This window comes from Danaus plexippus, chromosome Z (assembly GCF_018135715.1).
Source record: "Danaus plexippus chromosome Z, MEX_DaPlex, whole genome shotgun sequence".
NCBI lineage: Eukaryota > Metazoa > Arthropoda > Insecta > Lepidoptera > Nymphalidae > Danaus > Danaus plexippus.
The window spans coordinates 7,028,813-7,043,213 of NC_083559.1; the positions used below are offsets into that span (position 1 = coordinate 7,028,813).

At 30.3% G+C, this 14,401-nt stretch overlaps 1 protein-coding gene across 2 annotated transcripts; it reads right to left on the minus strand.

The window, feature by feature from the left end:
- Positions 1-1,174: 1,174 nt before the first annotated feature.
- Positions 1,175-14,053, minus strand: LOC116777304 (tyrosine-protein phosphatase non-receptor type 61F-like). 2 transcript variants are annotated; one of them, XM_032670775.2, is made up of 9 exons: positions 13,675-14,053; positions 13,061-13,222; positions 10,534-10,796; positions 8,950-9,175; positions 8,664-8,813; positions 8,238-8,379; positions 7,214-7,409; positions 4,759-4,872; positions 1,175-3,118 (listed from the first exon to the last, which is right to left on the minus strand). In XM_032670775.2, exons 1-9 carry the CDS (start codon positions 13,744-13,746, stop codon positions 3,073-3,075), a joined length of 1,371 nt encoding a protein of 456 aa, XP_032526666.1. In that variant the 5' UTR covers positions 13,747-14,053; the 3' UTR covers positions 1,175-3,072. The 2 variants fall into 2 exon arrangements, with proteins under 2 accessions (XP_032526666.1, XP_061382145.1); XM_061526161.1 differs by having other exon boundaries at positions 1,175-4,872; positions 13,675-13,832; positions 13,906-14,046.
- Between the last annotated feature and the right edge of the window lie 348 nt (positions 14,054-14,401).

Below are 14,401 nucleotides of genomic sequence, written 5' to 3' on the forward strand. Positions count from 1 at the left end.
AGACAATATAAGATACTAAAAATCTATTTCTATTTCCATATTACGACGTTTCATTTCCTCCACGCACTAATGTTTTTTTTTACTATTTGCTTCAATAATTCAGATAAATAATTTTGGGCATATAAGTGTCTGGGTTCGTAATACCACTTTTTAAAAATACAAAGAAGCCTCAATTGAAATTATGTCAAATATCCGTCAACTATTAGGTAGTAAACACTACGTCCATCAAATTATATAAGTAGTAAGGTCCTGTTATTTTGTAAAATTCTTTAAGTGCCCTTGTTATTATTTCCGAATCACATGTCTAAAACCCTTGATTTTTTATTATCGTAATAAATTGAATAAAATCTTACAGTCAATAAAAATGTCACAATTTATAACTCAATAAAATGTTCCTTATTTCCCTGCTCCATATTTTTTCACTAATGAATGCAACTCAAATACACATGAATACTGTCAAAATCAATATACATATTATAAAACAAAGTCCCTCGCCGCGTCTGTCTGTTCGCGATAAACGGAAAAACTACTGCACCGATTATCAAACAGTTATCACCACTCGATAGCGTGATTCTCGAGGAAAGTTTTAGTATATAATTTGTTAAGTTTTTGTAGTTACTTGAGTGTACATTAATGATATTTTTTTGAAGATTTCGGAAAAACATGAACCGTCTGAGAGCTTTTGACGAAAACGCTACCTAAAGTCTTTGAGATATAACAAAATGATATATGGGGGAATTGTGTATCTTATATAGGTCTACAGAAAAGTCCGCGGTGGCATATGTCTGTACCTTAAGGATAACATACTATATCCATTTTACAACTTTTAAAAATTGGCATTCCTAAAGCGTTTATTAGAAAGCTATTTACATAAATACGGTATTAAGTCTTATTCAAATAAATTGCTTCGTTTTCAAACCTATATCAATATCTGTTAATTACTTTTCAAGTCATTTAAATCGGGCGTACCGTTTGAAAAATATCATAATATAAGTTTAATAATTAATTATTAATAATTATAATTCTCATAATTAAATAGGTTATTTTATATTTTTTGTAGAGTCCGTGCGAAGCCGGGGCTGGTACCTAGTTAGATATACCTATATATGACATTGATTAGATTTGCAGTATAGGACAGTTGGGAAATAGGATAATATAAGAAATAATACTGCAGTTTTTTTCGTGTAGATTACAATTTTATTATTATAATAACCTAAGGTTCTAGTCCGTTACATTCGTCTTACAAAAATGTACATATTAATTAGTTAGCAAATAATGAAGGAATCATTTTAGGTAATCATGGTATCGAACTTTTATCAAGGTTATTTAAGGTGCATCTTGCAGAACAGTTCAGTTAGGAGTCTATGTCTTATACATAAAGTAGCTAGATTTCTTTTACGTTAAAGTACTGTAAAAGCTGACGTACTGGTCGGACGCCAGAAATCCCCTCTCAGGTTACTTTGGTTATTCTGGAAATCCTTTTGAGATGCTGATGTGTAATTTTCTAATTAAGCTGGCATACGAAAAACCCCAAACTAGTAAACTGTATACGCAGTTCACTTATTTTTTTAATCAAGAGTAAGACAAGACAACGCACCTCAAAAAATATTTAGTACTCTATGTTCGACCTATAATGATATCTTCATTAGGATTTTAAGGCGTTATACATGTTCTGTAAAAAATACATTAAACAAAAATTAGGATTTATCGAATAAAACAGAAAAGATAAAATCCAAACAAGACATGAATCAATGTTAAATTGGAACATTAATACATCTGAATGTTTTTATTATTAACTAGTTATAAATTATTAAGGTGAAATGATATCCAACTACTATGTGTATGTATGTTGTAAAAATCTGATAGACAATAATTCATAAGTTGATATAACATTTTATATAATCCTTTACAACTATGACTTCTCAAATTAAAGAATACCTTCTGTTTATAATAATTTACACGTTTGACATATACAGGAAGAAATAGTGATATAATATTATTATAATTCCTCTTCTTGTTAATTATCATAGGTTTTATGATTATAGTATTAGGGTTACAGTTGAAGGTAAGGAGTTAAACTTTATATTTCATGACAGATCAAGTGACGAAATCCATGTTAAAATGGCATGTTTTGTTTAAAGAATCTGACATACTAAGCGTAAATGCATCAAGTCCAGTTTTGCAAAAGAAAACATTTCTTATTCGTTTTGTTAAAGACGAGATGGTTTCTTAACAATTTTATTACTTGCTATAGTTTTTGATGATGGTACTTTGGTAGTACTGTGAAAATGTAAGATGGATATACAGCAACAAATTAAGTAAATTATTTAAGGTATTTATATAAAAGTATAGTATAGCTAGTATACATAAATATTGTAACTTACATATATATCATTGTAATTAAGCTACTTAGTTTTCAAGTGACAAGTTTTATTGTGATAGTAAATACGTAAATAATAATGACATGAAACATTAACTTAATTAACTTAGTGATTTACACAAATTTCAATATAAAAATTCATTGATATAAATAATAGCCACGTATTATTGTTTTTGTCACATAAATTTAACGCGTTAGTTTGACGGCATAAGAGATTACTTTTCTTTTGCTACCGATGGTTTGTCAAACCTGATCAACAATAAACATATTTGTGTTTCGAAAACTTCTTAAATGACAAGAATTATTTGGTTGATTATGTGATGTATTGTCGCTGTTGTTGATACAATATTGTGAGATTTTTTTTTTATCTATTATTTACCATTAGCCTTACATACGTATTGTGGGTATTGTGTTGCGAACTGTATAGTTATTTTCTTTAATACTTAACGCTATGAAGTGCATTCGGATTTTTATGTTCTCAAAATAAAATGTTCTGGGACGGAAATCTATGTACTATTTGTAAGTAATTATAGTTCTCGTAATCTTAAAAAGTACTTCAAGATCAACCACCATGTTACGCTTTTCATTCAATACCAATTTTTTTAGAGTAAACAGACATTCAAATTATTAAGATATGTTTATCTTTTCTCAACATTAAAAATAAGCTTTTCGAAAAATGTTACCTAAGCTCTTCAGTCTTCGCGTGGTTCGGTTGGAGGGGAATTCTCCGATTTTAACCTGAAATTAATAAACCGCTGTTCAAATTTACTAACCCCTCTAAATTTAGTGCACGCTGTTAAACTAACGTGAATATCTACTTCACTACATCCTCCTTACTGTTACTTATAATAACGTCCTAAGCTATTGTAATTTTATATTAATTGGTGTTAACAGTTGCAAGCATATTCATAGCTATATGCACGTCAAAGGCCTTTAGATGGTATCAATAATCAACAAATAACTATTCTATGACAGTGCAATGTTCATAAAGAGTGGAGTGGGAGAACAATATAGTCATTTTCATTACAAAAACTTCCATTACACTAGATATGATACCGTCTGTTTTTACGATGTTTTATCACAGAATAAAATACATGTTTTAATAAATGCTGCGAAAACTTTTATCAATAAATTGAAAGTCTTTAATCGTTATTATAACGAATAATAGTAAATCGTTGTTCCTTTACAAAAAACAGAGGCACGGGCCGTCAAAGACGTAGTTTTCTCCGGAGTACATTTTATAGTCACAGCACGAATTATAATTGACTATATCAATACATTCCCTAGTACATCCGTAAAAAAATTTACGCTCAAACGTTTTCCCTTACATTACAGTTATAAATGAAAAATTCATAGTAACAGCAAAGACTCGTCCTAAGAACTTATAATTTTAGAAGATTCAGTCTGATGATTGGAGTGGAAATAGCTTGTAAAAAAATTATAAGTTCCGTGATATTTTTCTTTGGACAACATTATTCACATTGATATTTTTAATATTATTAGCTGCCCTATAATAAAACAGTCACAATCCTAGCTTACATCCTGATTCCATTGAACATTGTATATTGGAATCCCCATCACATAATATGGTCATGTCATAAGAACAATTATCATTTATAATCTAGTGGCATTAAAGTTTTTTTCTCTCGATGCATCTTCGGTGATTATCAATAAGGTAAATTCAACTACAAAATCACTATTATCTATTTTGTACACCATACGAAAATAAGCTCATATGATTAAAAAATGTTCGATACTTTAAATAAGTATAACCCATACTGTTACACTGTCGCTGTCGCACAAAAGAAAATAAAATAAAATCATAAAATAAATTTATTCATCTAATTAAACATTGGACAAAATTGTCCGAAATGGATTTTATAAAATAAATTAACGTTATAATAATCACTTAGAAGTATATTTAGAATATTTGCAATTGTAAAAAAAATATTTTTACCAATCAATTAATTAAAAAAAAATATCTAAATTTACAAATACTTGAATCACAATTAATTTATTATGCAAATGCATATGGAACGTATGCATATATGAATGATCGAGATGGGATCATAGTCCAGTCGGATATGCCATGGTGTATATCATTAATTGACATTACATAAGGTGGGTTATCATCATTTACTCGGTTATTTAAAAAGTAAACAAGATTAAATACAAATTATAATTCAAACCGTCTATAGTTAGTCCTTTAAGGGTTATTAACTAATTTACATTGATTCGAGTGACGCCGAACCGTTCGATAATAATTATAATAAATACATTTAATATATAAATGGTATTGTTAATGTTTGACGTATGTGTATATAAGTATGCCGGCTAGTATGAATCCGAAGGTGATGGTGAGTGGTGTGTACAGGGACCTCTTGAGTGTCGTCCATCGTTCGTGGTGTCTCGCACGTTTCTTCATACCGGAGACGCGCTCCGCCAGCTCGCGAGTGCGACGTCGCCTCACCGTCTCCACGACCTCGCTGCAACTGATACAATACCACGATTAATACATATATCTATAATACAACTATTATATAGAACATCCAAATAAATTAAACTCTGCATACATTTGTTCATCTTCTAATTTATATGTTAATAAATATTAATCTCCGTTGTTACTTCGGATGCACGTTTAGTTTCAAAATCATAAGTGAAATTAGGGCTGATGAATCTGTAGGAAATAGTAGGAATTTTAATATGATTGTTAAAAGTACATTAGTGCAATTGATTCTGGTTATCTAAAACTTAAAAATTTATTTAGAAGATTTACATACTTACACGAAGGTGCAATGTTAACCATTTATATATATTTAACTTTTTTTTATTAAAAAAAATATAAAATTACGCTGAAAATCTATTTTATAGCAGAAATTTATTTGATACTATGAACGTCAAAAGTAAAAATTCATATTAAATTTGTCTTTTCTATTATGAGGTAAAAACAATGAGAAGAAACCTCTCAGCATTCCATGGATTCACCGTGCAGGTGCCGGGTCCATCGCGTTTCAGTGAGAGAAGCTTCAACAGTGCCTGGGACTTTCGACCTAGGTCTAAACCCTCACCTCCACTGTCCAAGCTCCTCTCCCTACCTAACCAAATGTGAAACGAATCTGCAAAGGCTGCCTTCGACGCACGTTGTAGAGAGATTTGTGTGTTATACCTCTCGCTCCTACTTCTACAGCTTACAGATTTACAACGAACATATTCTTAGTGAGTTCGTTTGTGAGCTCGTAATATTTATTGACCTTGATGGCATGATCTTTGGAGATGTTGGTTTCCCAAGGAACCGTGAGCTCCATTATCACAACGCGCTTTAAAATTCGCTAATATAAAAATATGTCCAGTCTGGACGCCGTCGCACAAATATCCTCTGGAATTTTAAATTGCTTCTCATACGCATCTATCATTATAGTTTAATCCAAAGCCGCTTTAATGCTAGAGTAACGCTTGACGTTTGATTTTGTAGCCCTAGTGCCTTCTTTCACAAAACCTATTGACCGCTGGTTTGTGGTTATTTCTTTTTGCGCTCTTGCTACCGAAAGACTACCGCTTCTGCTACCGCAAAAATCCACTATGTGGAGCCAGTCATTCTGCATTTCTAAGCTCATTGCATGGATCTTGTGTTTACAATTCTCGTATTACCGAATAAAGGTCTTTAATATATCGAAAATTTTGATCTTCTGACAAAGTAATAGGAAATCAATAAGATAAAAATCAGAATTGAAAATAAGGAAACCTACAAACTAGAATAAACACGACAAAGTTCCATATTATCTAGTAACTTAATCAATTCAGTTTTTCATTCATGAATATCTTTCTCAATCTTCTTACTTTTATCACATGATATTATGAGGTTATCAAAGTATTTTGATGTTATCAACGTATTTAAATACGTATATTATATTTTTACTCATAAGCTATGTATGTATTAGTACACATTTTAAATCTTCGTTTCCAGACCCGACAAGATTTTAACATATCATATAAATACGTCATTTAATTTTTATAGCTTTGAAGTAGGTAAACAGTTTTAGTCTCACAAGTAAAAACGAATGCATTGATACTTTCCGACCAAAAAGGCTAGGCAAAAAACAAACATACTATTTTTTGCCTGGGACTTTGTCAAAGGTGATTTTTTATAAAATATGTTATAACCAACCAATATCGGTTAAAGAATTGAGGTATAAATTTTTGCCTATTTCTTATTCTGATGCATAACATACATTACTGTTAAATGTAATTAAAATCCGTTACCCAGTTTTTGCGTAACAGAAAAATAAACATACACACATGCATACATCCTCACAAACTGTCGCATTTCTAATCTAGTTGGATAAACAAATGTACATACACTCTATAAACATAACAATCTTGGAACACTCGTAGTTGAGTAATTACAGATAATATTATTATAAGTAAATAGAAAGCAAATTGATTTCAATGCTGTTTGTTAGTTGTTTCTAGACAAGAGTCAACGTCTTGATTTTGACAAAATTTTACAGGACTATATCTGGAGTACATTAAGTTCAAATCAAAATTGGCCCAAACATTTCATGTACCATACCCATAAATAAGTGTTGCTCGATACACTGTACTTATATATGATAACACCATTCTATTTACACAAGTTAATAAATTCAAGGGAATCAGTGACATATACACACCTACACACAAACATCTCGACACGGCGTAGTGATTACGAAAATAGCTTTATATAACACTAATATTATTTAATTATCTTCAGAGGTTATACTTTATAATTTGTAATGGTATAGTCATATTTTATGGGTTATAAGAGAATGTTTATGTAAACAATAATTAGATTACCTTTCAACAATAGGTGCTGGCGGGGGCTCGTCGTCTTCGTCGTCGGCGGAGGATGCCGGCGACGTGTGAGAGCGAGTAGGAGAGGGAGAGGGGGAGGGAGATTGGGAGGGGCAAGGGGAGTGGTCTCGGGCAGGAGGAGTGGGGGCGCCCTCGTCAGAACTGGAGCTCTCCGCTGAGCACGTGTAGTTGAGGTTGCCTGCAAGTAAGACAACACTAATTATAGATATCCTTTAATCTGCATTATTTACTCTGGCAACATTATCTCCATTGGTGTATAATTAAAATAATACTGTTTATAAACTACATAGTATACTACATAGAATATTTGTAAGCAACTTTATATGTAAGTTTTACTACCTGTGTTATAAAAATTTCGCACAATCTTGACGATGGTTCAAGATTATTATAAAACAATCAAAATTACTTTGTACATTCCTAGCATATTGTACTCACCGCCAAATTATATTATATATATATATATATATATATATATATATATATATATATATATACTGATATGTAATGTTTATTTATTTATATTTGTATATATTTATGTATGTATAATATCTAAATTTTCTATTATTATAATTTTTTTGTATGCTTACATATAAATCTCTTTATATTTCCTTCTCTCTTTTTATTTTACCTACACCACATTTCTTATCTAGTTTCCTCTATAGAAAGGGTTTCTGGTAGAGATCTCTTTTAAGAGATAAGTTATCTTTTGTGCATCACATTTATTTTATAATTATGTAACTATTTCTAATCTTGGTACATGAATAAATAAATAAATAATTATATATTGATCTACTCTCTAACTGACGTTTCACCATAATTTATGCATTAACATATACAAGATGAAAGCAACTTGTTTTGCCAATATTAATCCAAGCAGAATAAAATATAACGTGTACCAACATAATAGAAAAAAAAAACCTAAATTCGGTTAATTATCACCACGATATGTGAGCAAGGACTCTGGTAAAAGATTTTGCTATGCTTTAGTATATTTTATGTCTGTTACCTAGCGATGCACTAGTAGGTATGGCTGGCAGAGGTCGGACTGGCGCTCTTGTAAGACTCTCAGCCCGAGGCGGTGGAGGGGGAGCTTCTTCCTCAGCGACCGACGAATATATACTCTCCTCCATATTATTCTGATCCTCTTTCTATAAAAAAAATTCGTTCACATTTATCATTATAAAAAAATAGTCTATGTTGTTTATTAAAGTGGATTAGTATCGTATGTGAGGTGTGAGATAATAGGAGAATAGGAGTTCTTTATATTCATAGTCTTGGTTAGTTGGTTTATATCAGTGTATGAGATGTCATAATTATAATATACAACAAATAAATATGTATTGTATATATTATAATATACAATAAATAAATTGTAACACGATACTTAGTAACTTTTTGTTTACATAATTCCATATACAAATGTTATACTTACGAAGTCGGGACTGAATCGTTTTGCACCTTCTATGATGGCCTGGTAAGAAAAGCGGAGCTGCCCTGGTGTTTGTATCAAACCCATACGATCTTTGCGCATTTCTAATAAGATTTCTTGAACATTAACACTCTCCAAGCCTTCTTTCTCAATCTGCAGGGAAAAACGATGATTTTTTTTAATAACTAGAACTATAGCTATATGAAAAAAAAGACAAGATCTATAGAAAATTGATCTTGCTCTAATAATGAACAGAAACAACGAAATATATTCAATTATATATACTAACAATAACAAGACAGGAATCAACAAGACAGAATGTTCCAGAACGCCCGATGCCTGCGCTGCAATGTACAATGGGCGGTCCCACGTCGGGCGCCAACGCTCCCGAATCACGCACGCGCCTCAGAAATTCCAGGAAAGCCACCGGGGACGTCGGCACACCGAAATCCGGCCAGGTCGTGTAATGAAACTGAATGACCTCACGACTCTCAGAGCTCTCGATATCTGTGATCCTGAAAATTAATAAAATAATTATCAACCTTTCTTAATTCCTAACAAAATTAAAACACCAGTTCTACGGTCTCAATCATTTATTCATAGGTGGGCTAAGCAATGACACGTAAATTTTATAACTTGGCTATTCGAAAATATAATCGCACAAAGCAATGCAATATTAACAAATAAAACGTGATGCTACTGTACGAGATCAGTATGAAACAGGAAATTAAATATGTAATATTAACATTATGACCAATATTAAAACCAATTCATTTCATTATGGCCAGTTTCATTAAATTTTCATTAATACCAATTTCCCAGAATATGTTGTTCTTTTCTAGATATGTACATATCGGTTTTAAAGATTTTTCTATAAATCCTTACTATTGTTAAGAGTGGAAAAGATACATCTATTCTCATTTACGAAATGTAATAAACTTCAATCGCTTAAATCACTATAACACGCTAGCTTTAAAGAAACTATCAGAAACAGTCTAGATTTTGTTCATTTTTTTATTTGCTTTTTTTGTTTTATTCTTTGTACAAGGTAAATAAAATTTGATTAAGACCAATTTAAAATGTAAAGTTCAAATCGTACCAATACAAACAAGCACTTTATAACATTTACTAAAATACCTAAAATAAATAAATTACTACTTTATAGTAGACATCGCTTATTGGCAGTCGATATAGAGATCTTTTATAATATTGGCGCAAAGCAAAACATTAATGAATATAACTTTGATAAACATATGAATATAATAAAGTTGACTTTTCGAGAAACTAGGCTACTTTTGTTTCTAAAATAGAAGTTTCAAGGAATTTATAAAAACAATTAACAAAGGCAGCCTTAAAAAAAGTTGCTAATTAGTAATTACCAACACTTTTATAATTTCTTACGTAAATGTCACATTTACTGACAAAAGAAGAAATAAAATATACATAACACACAATAATCAACATCTAAATAATATACGACATTTGAAAAACAATTATAACTTGAGAATACGAAAAACTTTTTAATATCATCATCGTACAGCTATAAATCTTAGACCTATATCTACAAAATTAATAATATGAAGTTGTCAAATGTAAAATATTCAAGAGTTCTATATGTATGGATGTCAATGCTATAGAATGAGATCCACTGCGTCTGACTTGCGGAATTGCAGGCATTCAATAATCGGCTTCCGGGAAACCTCCGCTTTGTGCATGCATTACATTCGCCGGCACAAATCATATACCAACATCATAAAATCATATTTTCATTCTTAGAACGTACCTATATTAAAATTATTAATATGCGAGGAATTTATTTCCTAGCTTCAATACATGTGATCTTATATATTTGGTATAATATTAATATTGTTACCTGAATACTCTTGTGATGTAATACTTGCAGTCCTCTTCGCTTATTTGCTCGACGTTCAATTTGACGTCGGAGAGAACAAATTTCTGTTCAGCCCCAACCTCGTGAGGCCAGTACCAGTGACATTTAATTTCGTTTTTTTCGATAATTTTGTTAAGCATCAGAATCGCGCGACTGTTTTGCTCCCACACCATTAACCAGAAATGGCCGACTGTGAACGCCAGGGGTCCCTGCGTTAGGATATATTTTCTGTTTGCACGATCCATCTATGATAAAAAAATATATAATTACATATTATAAATCAATAAATATTCTTCTAAACCATCACAATATTCAGATACGCTGATGATGTGTTTATTTATTTTTTATGACCGGTATCATAATTTAAATATAAACTGAAAGTCATTGTACCCGACAAAGTGCAGTGTACCAACACTTGCTTATAGTAAATGCGTAATTTATCATAAAAAACTTAAAAACTTAGTTTAACAGAACTTAAAAAACTAAACAGAACGTATACTCATGTCGTTGTATTTTATTGTCTTTCATGTTACTTACTACTTATAGAATACAAGGAATAAAGCTTAATACACATCAATAACATTAGCAATCTCAAAAGCTTTTAGGGTTGATGTATTCTCAACAAAAACAATATCAATATTCTTTTCTATTTATTAAATCAATTGTTATTAGGTCGTGTTAGAGATACATAATTTGGTCGCATACAGTATTCAAATAGATTTGTGTTCATTTAGCCCGTTGGAGAGTAAGATAACGATGTATCTCATATGCAACTCATTCACAAAGTGACCGTGAAACGAGAGACCTACCGATAGCATGCCTTTGTCCTTATATGGAACAATAAAACAAAGAAGAAAAGTAATAAAAAAGACATTTCAAGATATAGGCGTGGCTAATACTATAAATAAATATAAGGCATTTATAAATGAAAGCTACTTGAGAAATTAAATATAAATAACCAACGCCTACTTACATTTACAAAATTTTTACGTAACTCAGATTTGTGAATTAAATCAATGGATTAAATTGATTTAAATAGTATTGTTTAAGTGCACTTTCGATATTCCAATAGGTAGTGGAGTATACGGCTCGAGTTTAATCCGACCTTCCACATAACAGTAATCATCGTATACAATCCCGGAAAAAGATATGAATCGCAGTAATTTTATTGAAACATTTAATTTACTATTTTTTATATTAAAACTGTATTACACACATAATACTCTTCAAGGCACTTCTGACTTAAAACGTACTGTCGAGTAATGTTTTATAGATTTATATACTAAATTTAATAATATATTTTAAATAACCATTTTGAAAGTATATTGAAATGTTGTTGTATCTAAAAATAAATAGAATAACTGTCTTTATTGCAGGTATTATTTTAAAGTATGGAAGCTTATATTGTTTGTTTTAGTACTGTAAATGTCGTTGTAATGCATATCCAAACACTAAAATTTTTTTCTCTTTTGAAAGTATCAATACATATTATCAGTTAAGGATAAATATTATATTTTGTTATGAAAAAAAAGGTGATCCTGCTATCACTTTATTGCCTGAAAAAGGTATCATATTCAGTAATTTATTTATCTTCAGCTAACACAATTTTAGTAGGGTATTTTAGAAGAATTTTTTAGTATTGATAGCTAATAGTTATCTTAGAGTAAATCCAATTGTACAAATTAAATTTCAAATATAAAATCCACTGGCAATCTCTCTGTATGATAGGTTCACAGGCTGCTTTAAATACACACTTCTGGTGCTCGTCTTTGTTTTAATTTAAGGCAGCTGATGGATGGTGTAATCATGATGATCAGTATATTAAAATTAACATCACTTTAGAGGCAATTTCAAACACAGGATGTATATTTAAGGTCATATTAGGGTGTTATATTTCAAAATGAAAAAATTATAATTGGACATTAAACATTAATTTCAGCAAAAAAAAATAAAAACAAAATACTCATAACTGTAATCAGGGACCTTGCAGGTTATGTTTATAGAAAATATAATTTATAATATACTCAGATTTTTAAATATTATAACTTTTAACATGCATATATTTTTACAGTTACATATTAAATTTTTATAAGCATCCTCTAAAATACAATTTCTAGATTTTTTTGTAGAAACACATCTCTAATTAGTTATAGTCCTTCACAAGCTAGTCTTTAGAGTTATGCAATCTACTACACCACCATATACAAGTATAAATTTCATTTGAAATCTTCAAGAAAACTGTTAGTGATAGCTATCACAATATTAATATTTTACTTCTTAGATGTTTATGATCTTATATAAAATATATTTATACAATTCAGTGCAAATTAATAGTATATATTTGAGACATTATCATAGTCACATAAATCATTTTGTTTGTTATTTTGGTCTCAAAACACGACCATCCATTTTAAATCACATTGTATTTGATATCATTGTCCTTTCATAATATTTCTCTATAGAAATTTGCAATAACTGTCCAAAAATAATTAGTAAATAATAAACTTACCCTCACTAGATTTGCATTTATGTAATCTTGTTCACATCTCTTTAAAACAATTCTGCTATGATCATATGGGTTTACATCCCGATATCTGTTTAGCGCCTTGTTTTGAGGTTTCTTGGCTTCAATACAAGTGTATGGATATGCTTGACATTGCCGACCAATTTTCTGTAATTTCATTACATTATGTATAACAAAGTTGTTTTATACAAGAAAGCAGTAAGAAATTTATGATAATTTAATTTATGTTGTTTAATATTATGTTTTTGTTAATTTGGTATTTGTAATTATAGTTATGAAAAAATTCTAGCTTATTTAAATTATAATAAAAACAAGAAATTTCGAGATGTAAGTACATCGTAAGTATAGAATGAAAAATACTTAAAAATACATTAACATTTATTATATACACATTCTTACTGTATTATCTTTTCTCTTTGAATGTTATAAAAATGCAAGTATGCAAAATGTAATATTCAATGTTAGTAGATATGATCTTTCGTATTAAGTGCAAGCTTTCGCTTTACTACAACAACGACTTAATGTTATTAGTTGAGTAAGACGCTCATAGAACTCAGTTACTCGTGCGTGGCACACACAAACCAACGCGTCATACATACATGATAGATGATAGGCCAGGCATCTCTATTTGCAATGTCCATATATTCCGCTTCAATATTATTCGAATTCATTTTTTCTTCATTCACGTTACAATTATATCATTTCAAACAACCACTAACAAAGTATTCGGCTGAAACCGCCAGCGAAAGCCGCAAGTCTGACGGGTTTAACTTATATTATTAATTATTTAACACGTATCAAATATATTTAATCGTACCGTCAAGTTATACTTATGAAAAATTATTTAATTTGGGTTACGGAAAGCATCAATTAAACGAAAATTAAGGATGAACGCTTTGTCGTATTGTCCTGAATAACAAGCCCATAAACCTCCGTCCCAAAACGAGTACAGTACTAGAATGGAAATTAAAATATCTATAGTCTATACACCACTACCACTACTGTCTATTCTATATAAGTTGCCATGCCATGTTGCAGACAGTTCATGACAAAATCTTTCCAACAAATAAAAACGTTGACATCTGCAAAATATTCCATAGAAGAACAATCTTCAAATAAATTAAACCACTATTATATATTCACAGAAAAACCTAAGCTCAGATAAGCTCATTGGCCGTTATTGCTACTATGCAATTTGTTATGATACTTTTTTTAGAAAAAGTACAAAGTTTTATTATATCCCGACCTTGATAGCATTATAAATTATTTAGAGATTTATATTTATATCATTATGATTGATGGCAAAAAAATTATTTTAGGTATTAC